General features: G+C 62.2%; 1 protein-coding gene across 1 annotated transcript in view; it reads left to right on the forward strand.

The window, feature by feature from the left end:
- The first annotated feature begins 2,608 nt into the window (after nt 1–2,608).
- Nucleotides 2,609–12,973, forward strand: part of ULK1 (unc-51 like autophagy activating kinase 1) — a 25,280-nt gene continuing 14,915 nt past the window's right edge. The window contains exons 1-7 of the mRNA XM_040620052.1: nt 2,609–2,757; nt 3,265–3,357; nt 3,441–3,482; nt 11,409–11,441; nt 11,743–11,779; nt 12,460–12,633; nt 12,719–12,792. Of these exons, the coding sequence (XP_040475986.1) occupies nt 2,647–2,757; nt 3,265–3,357; nt 3,441–3,482; nt 11,409–11,441; nt 11,743–11,779; nt 12,460–12,633; nt 12,719–12,792 (564 nt within the window). The 5' untranslated portion in view covers nt 2,609–2,646. The remainder of the gene's footprint in view (nt 2,758–3,264; nt 3,358–3,440; nt 3,483–11,408; nt 11,442–11,742; nt 11,780–12,459; nt 12,634–12,718; nt 12,793–12,973) is intronic.

The following is a 12,973-nucleotide window of genomic DNA, read 5'->3' on the forward strand; positions in this document are numbered from 1 at the left end:
GGCCACTGTAAAGACACACAGCCCACACAGCCCGTTCTCGGTCGCCGTGTTTGTACCCTGTTCAGCCTGCCAATGAGGAACAGGGAGTTAGCGGGACACCGCACTCCGGGGGAGAGGCAGGGCTCGCAACGTCTTCGTCACCTGTTCAATACATAATCTGTTTTATGTGTGTTTCTGTTTAAAGACACCTTATTTAATACATGTTGTTGATTCAGTAACATCCAACTTCAAGCCGACGGAGCTCCTCCGACGCGCGTTGTCCAAAAGGTGCATGGCAGCCTCCTTGCGCTCAGGAACGCGGGACAGCACTTCACCACGACCCTTAGGGGACTGTTTTCAACAGCGAAATCACCACCAAAAAGCACAAAAATGTAAACCGTGTGGCACTAAATGGCCCAGAAGGTCGGGGTAGTAAGCTGTAACAGAGGGCTGCCCGCCCGCCTGCCCACCTGCCCTCTGCTGGGAATATGCACCTAGGGACCGGGAGGTTACAAGTTAGTGAGTACACAGGTGTGCAGATGTGAATAATGTGGATACAAGCATTGACCATGAGACGGAGGACGGCAGGAGCCTGGCGGTGACCCACAGAGCCCACAGGGCACCCAGTCTCCCTAGCGGAGGCTCTGCTCCCCTGGGGGCTCCGTGATCTCTTCCAAATGCAAATCCCACCTTGGCCCACCCACTCCTCACTTCACCTTCCTTCCTTCCTTGAGTTGAGGTTGAAGATTTCCTTCCCAGGGTGGGCTGGGCTCCTGCCCCCAGGCACTAGCTCCCTCTAGCAACCTCCCTGCTCCCCCCCCCTTCCCACTGGCTCTTTACAATTCCCTCAGTTGCAACTTCATGACCTTTTGTGCAATTACTGCCCCTCTTGTCTCCCCACCCCCAACCACTCCTGAAGGCAGGTACTCCTCTGTGCTGCGGCAGCTCCAGGGATCTGGGCGAAAGGAGGCGGTGTTGGACAACCAAGGTAATGGAAAGTGACCTTAGGGGTGCTGTGGCTGACCTCAAACTGGGGGACCTCTCCCCTGAAAAGCAAGGTGCTTGTCCCTCCCAGCTCTGATGGCCTCTAGCCTCAGTCCAGGGTCAGGAGCCTGCACGTCCTGGGGCCTGGAGAAGGGCCTGGGTGCAGGTGAAGGGGCTTCGAGGAGATACTGAGTGGGGTGCCTCCCAGAGCAGCGGGAAGATTAGCCGTCAGGCGGCTCTGTGAAGGCAGCAGGGAGGGCCCGACCCCAGAGCCTGCCCATTGGACCCGCGGGCAGGCTGGTGCAATGGGCAGGCTGGTGCAACGACCCGGGGCGATTACTGCAGGCCGGGGGCAGAGCAGAGAATTGTTCATACTCAGCATTTACAGAATCATCGCTCGAACGTGGTAAGAATAGTACACATCAGTACTCAAGATAGACAGTGAGAAGCACCGACTTCCCGAAGCAGCCGTTGTTAACAGGTTCTTGCGTGAGAATCTGGCTCTTTGCCTTGCTTGCCGTGTGACTTAGGGTACATTCCTCTGGGCCTCCGTTTTCTCATCTGTCCAACGGTGATAGAATAGCAAGTACCTCATGGAGTCACTGGGAGGACTAACTGAGTTACTGTATGGACAGACGGCATAAGGTAAGCCACGGGGTAGCAGCTCTACCGTATGTTATGTACGTGTATACACACATAGCCCAGCGCTGCATGTTACACACGTGTACCTACGTGTGTCCGGCTGTAACACGCCCCCTCCAGTGACTTCCTAAAACGACAACTAGTGACCCAGTTCACTGTATTGCCTCTTGATTCTAAACTTTGGAGCACTTTACACCTGAGCACACGTCTGTGTCTAGGAATCTGCTATGTATCATCCCAGCGAAAGGATTTACGGAACCTTCCCTCTGATTTCCTATGTTTTGGTTCAAGGCGGCAGACAATTTGTTACCGTTGAACACAATTTAAACCTCATCACCTCGGGTGCCTGCGTGGCTCAGTGGGTTAAGCCTCCGACTCTTGATTTCCGTTCGGGTCTTGATCTCAGGGTCGTGAGCTCAAGCAACGTAGTCGGCCAGGCCCTGGTGTGTGGAGCCCACTAAAAAAGAAATAATAAAAATAAAATGCAACAGCCCTGAAGCAGCCCGGTTTATTCTCTGCGGTCCCTAGCCCTGGGGTACACAGGCCACGTCCAGGTATTAACGCGGCTGTGTACAGACGAGGCGGCAGCCAAGGGACGTGAGGCACAGTCGCAGCGTGGGCCTCCCCTCCCCCCGCCCCACTCCAGGGGGGCGAGTCGAGCGCTGGCCCCGCCCCACCCCGGCATGGCCCCGCCCCCGAACGGCCCCGCCCCGCCGCCTGCTCGGCCGCCCACTGAGAGCGGCCGCCGCTCCAGGTCCCGCCCCCAGCCCCGCCCCCCCTCGGCGCGCACTGCGCCTGCGCCGGCGTCTCAGGCCCTGGGGCCCGGCGGCCGCGGCTCTTTTGTTTCCCCGTCGGAGTCCGAGCCGGAGCCCGAATCTCAGTCGGAGTCGCAGCCGGGGAGGAATCCGGATCAGCACCCCGGGCTGCCAGCGCGCCCCGAGTGGCCCGCGGGGCTGGAGGCGGGCCCGGCCTGCCCGATGGGGCGCGCCCCCCGCCCGCCACCCCCGGCCCGAGCCGCCGCCTGAGCCGCCAGCCCGCGCCATGGAGCCCGGCCGCGGCGGCCTGGAGGCCGTGGGCAAGTTCGAGTTCTCGCGCAAGGACCTGATTGGGCACGGCGCCTTCGCCGTGGTCTTCAAGGGGCGCCACCGGGAGGTGAGGGGCGGCGGCGGGCCCAGACCAGGCCCCGGCGAGGGGGTGCCCCTCCTCCCCGCCGCACGCCCGGGGCGCCCCCATCCCCCCATCCCCGGCTCACACCCGGGACCCCCATTCCCGACCCACACCTGGGGACCCCCGTATCCCTGCCTCACACCCGGGACCCCCATCCTCCCATTCCCGCCCCACACCCGGGGAACCCCGGGCCCCCCATCCCGGCCCCACACTGGCCACCCCCATCCCTTCCCCGCACGCGGGTCCCCCCATCCCTACCACACACCTCGGGGGTTTTCAAGCCCACTCCACCCCATGGACCCTTCATCCCCATCTCCAGATCCCGGGCTCCCTCACCCTTACATCCCCAGACACCCGTCATTCCCACCCCACACCTGGAGCCTTGCCACTGGCACCGGAATCCCCCCCACCAGGTGCTTAACTGGCCTGGGGGTGACCCTCTATGGATTCCTGGTTTCGGGCCCCTGAGGAATATCCATGCTTGGTTTTCAGAAGCACGACCTGGAGGTCGCGGTCAAGTGCATTAACAAGAAGAACCTCGCCAAGTCCCAGACGCTGCTGGGGAAGGAAATCAAGATCCTCAAGGTGAGCGGATATTGGAAGTCGTGGGGGGTGAGGGTGGTGGGTGAGCCAGCCTTGATCCTGAGAAACTTGGGTTTCTGTCCTAGGAATTGAAACATGAAAACATCGTGGCTTTGTATGACTTCCAGGTAAGGCTCGGGGCAGCATTGGCGGTGGGCTGGGGGTGCGTTACCCTCCCAGGCTGGCCTGTGCACAGCCTCAGGCCCCACGAGCTTGGGTCCTGGGCTAGCCAGGTGCTGAGGACTCTGGTCAGTTGTGGAAGGTTCTAGGCAGGGTCTCCTGTTGGGAGAAGGAGCTGGGCACCTCTGGGTATAAATTGCTGTCTGGCCTGCCCAACTGGGAAGCCTGAGCAGAACCCTGGAGACTTCTTTCTCTGCCCAGTTCGGGGCCCGCGTTCTCTGGGCATGTGGGGAGAGTCCCGCCGGCCCTAGCTGGCTGACAGCCTGACTGCCGCAGGCACCAACGGGCACCACGGGTCACGTTCCTTGGACTGACGGAGGTCTAGCTAGCTGAGGTCTAGCTAGCTGTGGTGTGGCCCCGGCCATGGGTCCTGTCCCCAGCGCAGGCCCGGGGCAGGGCGGGGTGGTGCTGCCGGCCTGGCCCACCTGTCTGGCCAGCGGGTTGTTTGTTGACATTGCTCCAGCGGCCTGGCATTGGCCAGTCCCTCCCTGCGTCAGGCGGGGGGAGGGGAGGGGCCCACGGAGATTCCTTCTGGCTGGCAGATTCCTTCTGGCTGGCAGTCAGGGCCAGACAGCCCAGGCCGAGGCAGCCGGCAGCAGGGAGGCGGTCCACCTCAGGCCCAGCCGGCTCGGGAGGCCCTCGCTGGGTCCCCTCACCGCCCCTGGGGCCCCGGGTGGGGCCTGGATTCGGTGAGGGTCCAGGACCCCGGAGAGCCAGTTTGGGGACTGGGAACCTGAGGTGGCAGATCTGCAGGCCAAAGTGCTGACTAATGGTTTTGAAACCTGTTTACTGAGGCCACGGGACCAGCCCCTGGCTGAGGGGAAGTTCCCAGCCCGGCTGTATGTGTTTTGGTGGCCTCCTCCCTCCCCCTTGAGAGCCGGGCTGTGGCCTTGGGGGCTGTGGCATGACGTGAGGTGACATGGGAGGACACGGGCCCAGTGTGACAGTGAGTACCTGGAAGCCGGGCACTGGGCTACCGAGACACGGTGTCCCGGGGCCAGGAGAATGGGCCCCCCCTTCCCTGTCTTCCCCCTCTTGGAACCCTAGCTCTCCCTCCCGCGCCATCCTGGCTGGGCCACACACCTGGTTGTGGGCAGCGCTACTTCCTCTCGTGCTGGCTGTCACTCGGCTTCCCCCGCTTGGAGGAAGTGCATAGAGGCCAGTGTGGCCTCTCCCCTCTGAGGCTTCTGCCGGAGCTCTGTGCCCTCACCCAACGAGGCGTGGGGCCGTCCCTGAGTCCTTACGCTCCTCTGAGATGCAAGGTACCCAGAAAAAATGGCTTTTAAAACTAGATAATAAATAATTTGGCCCCAAAAAATTGATTTTGAAAGGGGACCTGGGAAAAGGTAACCGCTCTCTCCCCCTCTTGGTCCCCGTCTTACCCCAGAGGCCCCCACACCGACATTGGCGGTTTCTGGAACTCTCCAGGGCCAGGAACATGTTCTTGCAGGTGGCTTTGCCACCACGCCATCCGCTTGTGCACGTCAGTGCGTTTTCCACTTGAGCCTGTATCTGGGGAAGGATCTCTGTCATTTCACACAGCTGTCTCTGTCTATATGCGAGACATCACACCTTTCTCCTGGGAAGGCTACCACCCCTGAGCACAGTGCTTCAGAGCCCAGACTCCGAAGCTGGGTGACCTAGTTCCAGTCCTGGCTCTAAACTAGCCCTAAACTTAAACCAGCTGTGTGTTGTTGGACAAGTATCTTAACGTGTCTGTGCCGCCATCTCCTCCTGTGGCAGAGACCCGGCCGTTGTTGACTTCCACCTGGCCGTGGTGAGCCCTGTGTGCTTATTAGCTGTTGTTAATTTGGCTGTGGGTGTTACTTGCGGTTGTATTGGGTTCCATCGCCCCGCATTCCATAGCTGACCTCGCCGGTCCCCCACTGATGGGATGTGGGTTTTTCCGGGGTTTTGATACGGCAGCAGTCTGGTAGCGACTGTCTGTGCAGTCAGTCTTGGCCTGGTGTGTATCTGCAGCGTAGTCTCCTAGACAGAAATCCCCGGATAAGAGGGATGCGTGCTTCTGGTTTGGGACACTTGCCAAATTGTGCTCCCCAGAGGCTGGACTGGACATGCAGCAGGACTGCGTACGGAAGGGCCGGTCTCCCCACATCCTTTCCAGGAGGTCGCTTATCAGACTTTGATCTTGGTAGAAAATGACATCTCAGTGTTTTTCACTTAATGTGAGTGAGGCCCGGCATCTCAATGTGTGGGTATTAGGAATGCCACCTACCCTTGGCATGATTCCTGTTGGTCTCTTTTTACTGGGGCTGGATGGCACCGTGGTTGGTGGCATGGGCCTTGAACCGTGCTGTCTTTCTCCTGCATTCACTCACTTGTGTGCAGGCTCCTCGCTGTCACCTGTGAAGTGGGAGACAGTAGAACAGGACACCTGTGTGATAGGGCGGTTGTGCCGAGAACTTGAGTCACTTTACGTCAAGCTCTGTGCGTGCTGCGTAACAGGTGCCATGTCAATGGTGTTGGCTTGTAGGAGCTTTTTATATATTGAGGAAAGCCTTTTTGTGATAGGTTGCGAATACTTCCTCTGAGATTATTTCTTTACTGTTGTAGTTTGTGGCCCTTGGAATCGGGACATTTGTCAGGTGATGTGGGTCCTTGGGAGGGGGGATCGTACTCTGTTCCGAGGCCCCCCGACCCATGGAGAGGCAGCTAGAGCCTGTGGCCTTCTGTTGAGGCTACACCCGGGTGGTAGATGGTACCTGGACGTGCTCTTGCCCAGGGACGGTGGCCGTTGCAGGAATCGGGATTAGGACTGTGCCTGGCATGGCCCCGGGAGGAGGGCTGATGCTCACAGGCCTTGCTGACAGTGACCCCTCCCCCTCCCAAGGCTGGCTGGTTCCCACAGCTGGACATGACTCACTCATGGCCAGGCCGGCCGCAGACAGAGCCAGCCCACCTCCTGCTGACTTAGTCTAGGGCCTTTCGGGGCAGTGCTGGTCCTTCGCCTTGCCTTTCCTCGGGAGAGGGGCCTCGGGCTTTGGGTGGGGGCAGGATGGGGGCGGGGTGGCAGCCCCTTGGTACCAGGTTCCAAGCTGGGGGCCGGTAGGTAGGCCTGAGGGTCTCGATGGTTCTGGAAACGCCTGCAAAGTTGCATTATTATTGTTCTATCTGTTTTTCTTAACTTAAAAATTCTTTTAAAGTTTGAATTTTGAAGCATAATATATACGGGGCAGTGGGAATCATGAAATGCTTTGTTAAGCACTTATCTGAGGAAAGAACTAGAACGCGGCTGGCCCCAGGAGCTCAGCCCCCAAGTTTCTCTGTGCAGGTGGGGCCTGTCGCGCTGCCTTCTGTGAAGATGTCTCTGCCGCTTTGCCTCTGAGCCCTGGACCCCCCAGCTTGGTGGCCTGTCCGTGTGCTCTTAGCAGTCCCCTGGGGCTGCAGGGCTCTGGCTGTGCTGTCCTGCGGTCGGCCGTCTTGGTCAGTGCTCTAGAACGGAGCTGCTGTGGGCATCTGTGCGGGTCACGTCTGCGATGTCGCCGTGGTGTGTGGCGACCGGGGCTTGGCGGATCTCTGGGAGGAGCATGCGATCTCTGTGTTCTGACGGGTCGTACCAGCTCACGCCTCCCCTGCCCTGAGAGCCTCCTCTGCGTTTCCCGAGTCAGGCAGGCCCCGTGTGCGGGAAGGAGGGCACCGCGGAGGGCAGGCCAGCCTGCCGGCAGCTGCACAAGGCTCCCCGAGGAAGGAGGGTGGGGCCGGGCACCCTTCCCTCCTGGGAGCTGGCTGGAAGAGCCCAGCCTGGGGCGGAAGTGGCCCTGCTCCTGTGGGCGGCTGTGTTCGGGCTCCCACTAGAGCTTTCGCCACCTTCCTGAGCCAAGAGGGCCGGCGTCCGAGGAGTTAACTAGGTCAGTGCCTGCCCACCTACCAGGCCCAGCCCAGCCAGGGAGTGGGATCCTATTAAGCAAAGCACCTTAGCGCCCCATGGCGGGGCGGCCTCCTACGTGCCTGGATGCCCGTACCAGGCTGCCCAGCACACCTGGCTGTGACGCTCGGGCCAGCCCTGTCCCCAGGGCCTGTGGGCACCCCGCCAGGGGATGGAGAGGGCTCCGTGTCATCTCTCTGTAAAGGCTTTGCCTTGTTGCCCACGTCAGGTGCTCAGGTCAGGCTTTGTCACCCTGTTTCTTGGGGGCTGCCTGGTGGGGTGTTGGGACTGAGGGTTCCCCACCCAGCTCTGCTGCTCCCTTGCCAGCTGTATACTGTGTCCTCTTTCCTCCCCTTGGGGGCTGTGACCCGGATGGGACTCGCCATGCCCTAGGCCAGCAGGGCAGCGGGGCTGTGAGGGCGGCCCTGGTGCGTTCCCCATAGGTCGTGGGGTCTGGCGGGCCCATGCCTTGGCCACGTTTATGTTTCTGTCTTAAAGTTACGATGAGCTGAGAACCTGCCACCTGAGGATGAGAATAGGCCACCAGTTCCCACCTGCCTCCCCCAGGAGAGAAGTGGTCTGGTCATTTCAAGTGTGTAGACTGACCCCAAGGAGGGGGCTTGGTGCCTGGAGCCTCTGTGGTCTCCGCTCACTCCCAGGCTAGCAGAAGTGGAACCTGAGGCCCATTTGGGTTGTGGGTGGGCAGTAAGCTGGGCAGGGGCAGGTCAGCTGTGGCCACGGAGTTAGTGTTGACCAGTCCTTCCCCTCTGGGGGGCCCAAAGAGCTGGCTTCCGTGGGAGGGGTGGGGGACACCCAGCAGTGAGGGACAGATGGCTGGCATCGGGTGGTTGGGGCAGCCAGGCCCTGGGGAGGGGTGTGGGCCCGGAGCCTGTCTGGAAAAGTGCCCCACCCAGGGGCGGGGAGACGTGCTGCCCGCACCTTCTTCTGGTCCCTGTCAGGGCTGGCAACAGTGCCGCCGGGCTGGCTCTCCTGGGACCTGGCTTGCTGTTGGCACAGGGGTAGGCTGAGGACACACTGGAGCTGGCTTCTGCTTCCCAGGCCTGGGCATGCTTCCTGACCTCACCTTGGAGGTGGCCCAGCTTGTGCCAGCCAACGGAGTTAGGGTGTCAAGGCGGGGAGACAGAGGCCAGCAGGAAGAGGCTGGTCTGAAGCTGTCCTGTGGCCCGGGGTCGTGGGAGACCCTTGTCTGGCTTTCCTGGGTCACCCTAAGCGTGAATGATCCATGGTGAGGTTGCTTCCGCTCCCGACCCTTGGCCCCAGCCCTGCCGTGCTCTGTCCCTACTGGCCCTCTGTGTTCCACGCCTGGAAGGGCCTGCTGGGGGTGAGGCTGATCCTAGGCCACAGCGGAGCACAGAGATCAGAGTGGGGGGGAGGAGTCTACGTCCCCATAGCCCCATGGTCCTGTGGCCTGCTGCTCACGGACTGTCCACTGAGGATCTGCAAGCCTTGGGAGGCGTCAGGGTGGTCTCAGGACAGGAGGTCTTTGGGGAGGTGATAAACTGTGACCTCCTGTGGGGAGGAGCGAGGCCCTGGGGAGTGCTAGGAACAGTGGGCCAGTGGGGATGGGGGATGGACAGGGGCCAGGGCCCCTAAGGGCCCGTGGGGCGGGGTCTTTGGAGGGAGGGCGTCTGCCGTCACGTTTGGAAGCCTGCTGTGGCTCAAGTGTGGGGACAGGGGTGGGACTGGGCCCAGGCCCCGTTTGAGGGTCCTCGGACTCGACGAACTCGAGTACAAAGGGGACTCTGTTGTCACGTCTGCTGTAGGGGCCTTCTTTCCAGGGGAGGTTGTTGTGGAGTCTGGGGCACTCCCAGATTTGGGGGAGAGGGAGGCAGGTGAGGGGTCTGCACTCACTGCTCCCATACAGCCCTTGCATGCCTGCCAGTCCTGGTGGGTCCCTCCCTGGGGATGCTCTGTCTCTGTATTGTCTGTCACTTTGTCCCTGCCTGTCCTGGCTTGGTGGGGTGAGTTTGGAGCCCTCCTGGAGGTGCCTGGGCCTGAGTCCCAGCTGTGCTCCTCTGCTGTGTGGCTCAGGGCAGGGGCTTAGCTTCTCTGGGCCACTTGAGACCAGAATACTCGTAGTGCTCCCCGGAGCTCGCTGGTGAGGAGTAACTGGGAAGCTGCCTCTCCTGGGTTACTCATCGGTGCTTATCTCCCTACCCTCTCTCTGCTCTCTGCGCGGGGCCTCCGCCTGCCAGCCTCCTGCCCCCCTCCTGGCTGTCGGCCCCTGCCTGCCTCCCTCCTGCAGTGCTCTCCGTGCGCCCCACTCCTCTGGCCTGGCGTGTGACTGGGGACTCTCCTGGAGTTGCCCCTGTGTTATCTCTCCTCTGCAGCTGGCTGGGAAGGACCAGTGACGGGCCTGGGAACGCAGGGTGGGGGTGTGCTGGAGCAGGCCTGCCTGCCCCGGACCAGGGAGCTCTCGGGGGCTTCAGAGTCCGGCCTCACACCCTGAGAGCACGCCCCACAACACCTGCTGCCCAGGTTGTCCTTGTCCTGGGGACAAGGCCTGGGGACACACGGCCCTCTGTTGGTGGAGCTCTGGGGGGGAAGCTTCTCATCAGGGGGGTGCTGACATTTAAACATGGGGTGCCCCCCCACGCAGCGGCTGGTGTCCCTGCTCAACTCGCATTGAATGTGAGTCTGTGCCCAGGCCCCGATCTGGTGACAGGGGGGCTGAGCCAGGGGACCTTTGTCCTGCCAGGTGAGGGTTGGGCATCCCTGGGACCTGAGTCTGCTGCTGAAGGTCGGGCCTTTGTGGATCAGCCTCAGGAGACTTCCCCCAAAGGCCGTTGAGAGATGTCCCTCTTGGGGTCACTTCCCTGCTCCCTCTCTAGGATTCCCTCAGGTCTGCCCCCACCATGCTTCCAGAGCTTTGGGGCCGGTTCACAGACTTGCCTCCTTGCACAGTGGGGAGTGAGAAGTTGGGGTTTTGTGTGGAGCAGAGAAAGGGCTCGTGCTAGGGCTCCCAGGGGCTGGTGCTGTGTTGGTACTGAAGGTCTGGGGGCTTTGTGGCCGGCAGAGCCACTGCGTGGGCAGGAGCTGGGGTGACTGAGGACAACAGGGGGGTTCACAGAACCCCCTGCCTGGCTGACTTGGCTTCTGGGGCCTCAGACGGCTTGGGGGTCTCAGTGGCACTCCCGCCAGCAGATGAAGCCTGCGGATTGCAGGCCCATGTGGATGCTGGCAGTTGGGGGCTGTCTGTGCACTGGCCTGGGCCTCGAGCTCCTCAGTCTCATGGTGGTGGGCCCAGCCAGGGATGCCCCCTGCACCCTGAGGCCATGGGTGTCTGGGAGCTGCGCCGGAAGCTGGTGCGGCTGGCACTGCTGGTCTGCAGTGGGCTGGTGGTGCCTTCTGTAGTTCTGTCAGCAGCTTTGATTCTGGGGTCAGGAGTGGTTTCTCAGTTTTGTGGGTCAAGGCTCTCATACTTTGGCTGTGTCCTTCCTGGGGACTTGGGTTCCCCACTGGGCGGGTGGAGTGTGAAGCTGAGCCCTGTTGAAACTTCAGGGCTAGGCTGACCGTGATCTTCACAGCACCCGGGCAGTTGCAGGTTGCCCCTTGGAGGCAGGGTCCACATCCACCCCAGAGACCGCTCCGGGAACCTCAGCCTCTTCCCCAGACTTGGCAGATAAGAGTGCTCTGATTGGCTGCTGCTCTTGTCAGTCAGGCCCCCGTGCAGATGACCTCAAAAACAAACCACCACAGCCCAGGTCCTTGTCTTGGCCGTGAGGTCCTCGTCTTCTGGCCACTACCCAGCGGGCTAAGCGCTCGCACAGCAGGCCCCGGGCCCACCCAGCCAGCCGGTGTCCACGCTCCCTGGCCTCGCTTGCTCACAGCCCAGGGGGTGTGTTGAGGGCGTGGGTGCCGAGTGTGTGGGTCACACTGAGGCTGAGAGGAGTTTCCTGGAGCACTGCTGGGGGTAGGTCAGGGAGTGGTCCTCTCTGCTTCTCATTGCTGCTTCTGTGTCCTGCAGGAGATGGCCAATTCTGTTTATCTGGTCATGGAGGTGAGTTCCTGCAGCCCCGGCAGGGCGGACAGGGAGGCCGGACTCTCCTGGCTCCTGGTTCCTTGGTATCTGGGGGTTAGAAGTTGGTTGCATGTCTGTGGGCATAGGGCCACCCCATCAGGAGCCCCAGTGGCCATGGCAGGTGCCTGAGGGGTGATCAGATCCCCCACTGACCTCTTCAAGTGTGGATTGCAAGGGACACCTGCCCCAGGAAGGAGGCGGGGAGCAAGGGAGCAGGAGTAGGGTGGCGGGGCGATCCAGGAATGGCCGCTGACCAGGTTGTGCCAATGGTCTGTTGCAGTACTGTAACGGCGGGGACCTGGCTGACTACCTGCACAGTGAGTGAACACCCCTTGGCCAGGGGGCTGCATGCCTAGTCTCACCCTGACCCAGTCTGCAAGGCAGCCTGACGGAGGCGGAGCATTCTCCCGTCCCCCCTTTCCCTTGCTGCGGAAGGTGGAAAGGGCAGTGGCGCCATCAGGGACAGCCTCGCAGGATGGATGGGTCTGGAAGGCCCCTTGTGAGCAGGGCCCTAAGTGGTTTGTGGGTGTGCGGTGCCTTCTGACGGCCGCCTGGCCCTACAGGGCTCCCAGACCTCCTGGTTGGCTGCTCTGCAGGGTGCTGGGCTGTCCTGAGCACTCTGGGCTCCCAGCAAGGCCAGGCTAACCTCGGAGGGGCGGACCTCCCCAGGACCCCGCCCGGTCACAGCCCCAGCATCGTGCGTTCATCCCCTCGCTCAGAGGCGGGCTCTGGGGCTCACCTGGACTGGTGGGCGGAGGGGGTCGGAGAAGTAATGGGCAGCGAGAGAGGGTGTGTCAGGATGGCGGCTGCGTGTGGCGGCAGGAGGACAGGGGCACGGGGACCGAGGAGCCGGGCAGCCGCAGCAGACGGGCCTGTGGTGTGGGCAGCGGGGACGGGAGCGCGGAGGGCTCAGTCTGGGAGCGGTGCTGCGTGGAGCCCCAGCAGGGCTCGCAGCCTCGACCTGCGTGCCGGTGAGCCACGTCCACTCTCCCTGCAGCCATGCGGACGCTGAGCGAGGACACCATCCGGCTCTTCCTGCAGCAGATCGCGGGCGCCATGCGCCTGCTGCACAGCAAGGGCATCATCCACCGCGACCTGAAGCCCCAGAACATCCTGCTGTCCAACCCCGGCGGGCGCCGCGCCAACCCCAACAACATCCGCGTCAAGATCGGTGAGGCCGGGGCTGGCGGCGGGAGGATGCGCGGGGCGGCCCGGACGCGGGGCTGCCCTCCTCACGGGCCTCTCCCCGCCTGCAGCCGACTTCGGTTTCGCTCGGTACCTGCAGAGCAACATGATGGCGGCCACGCTCTGCGGCTCCCCCATGTACATGGTAGGTGGGCCCAGCCCGGCGGCCCGTGGGTGGGGTGTGGGTCGCGGGCTCCCCTCCTCCTCACGCCCAGCCGCGCGCCGGCTGGCAGCCTGCGTGGCTGGGCCGTGTATCCGACCACACCTACGGCAGTTGGGTCACAGCTGGCTCGTGTCTGTTGTGATTGGCTGGTGCTGGCGCCAGC

This window comes from Ursus maritimus, unplaced genomic scaffold (assembly GCF_017311325.1).
Source record: "Ursus maritimus isolate PB19 unplaced genomic scaffold, ASM1731132v1 scaffold_33, whole genome shotgun sequence".
NCBI lineage: Eukaryota > Metazoa > Chordata > Mammalia > Carnivora > Ursidae > Ursus > Ursus maritimus.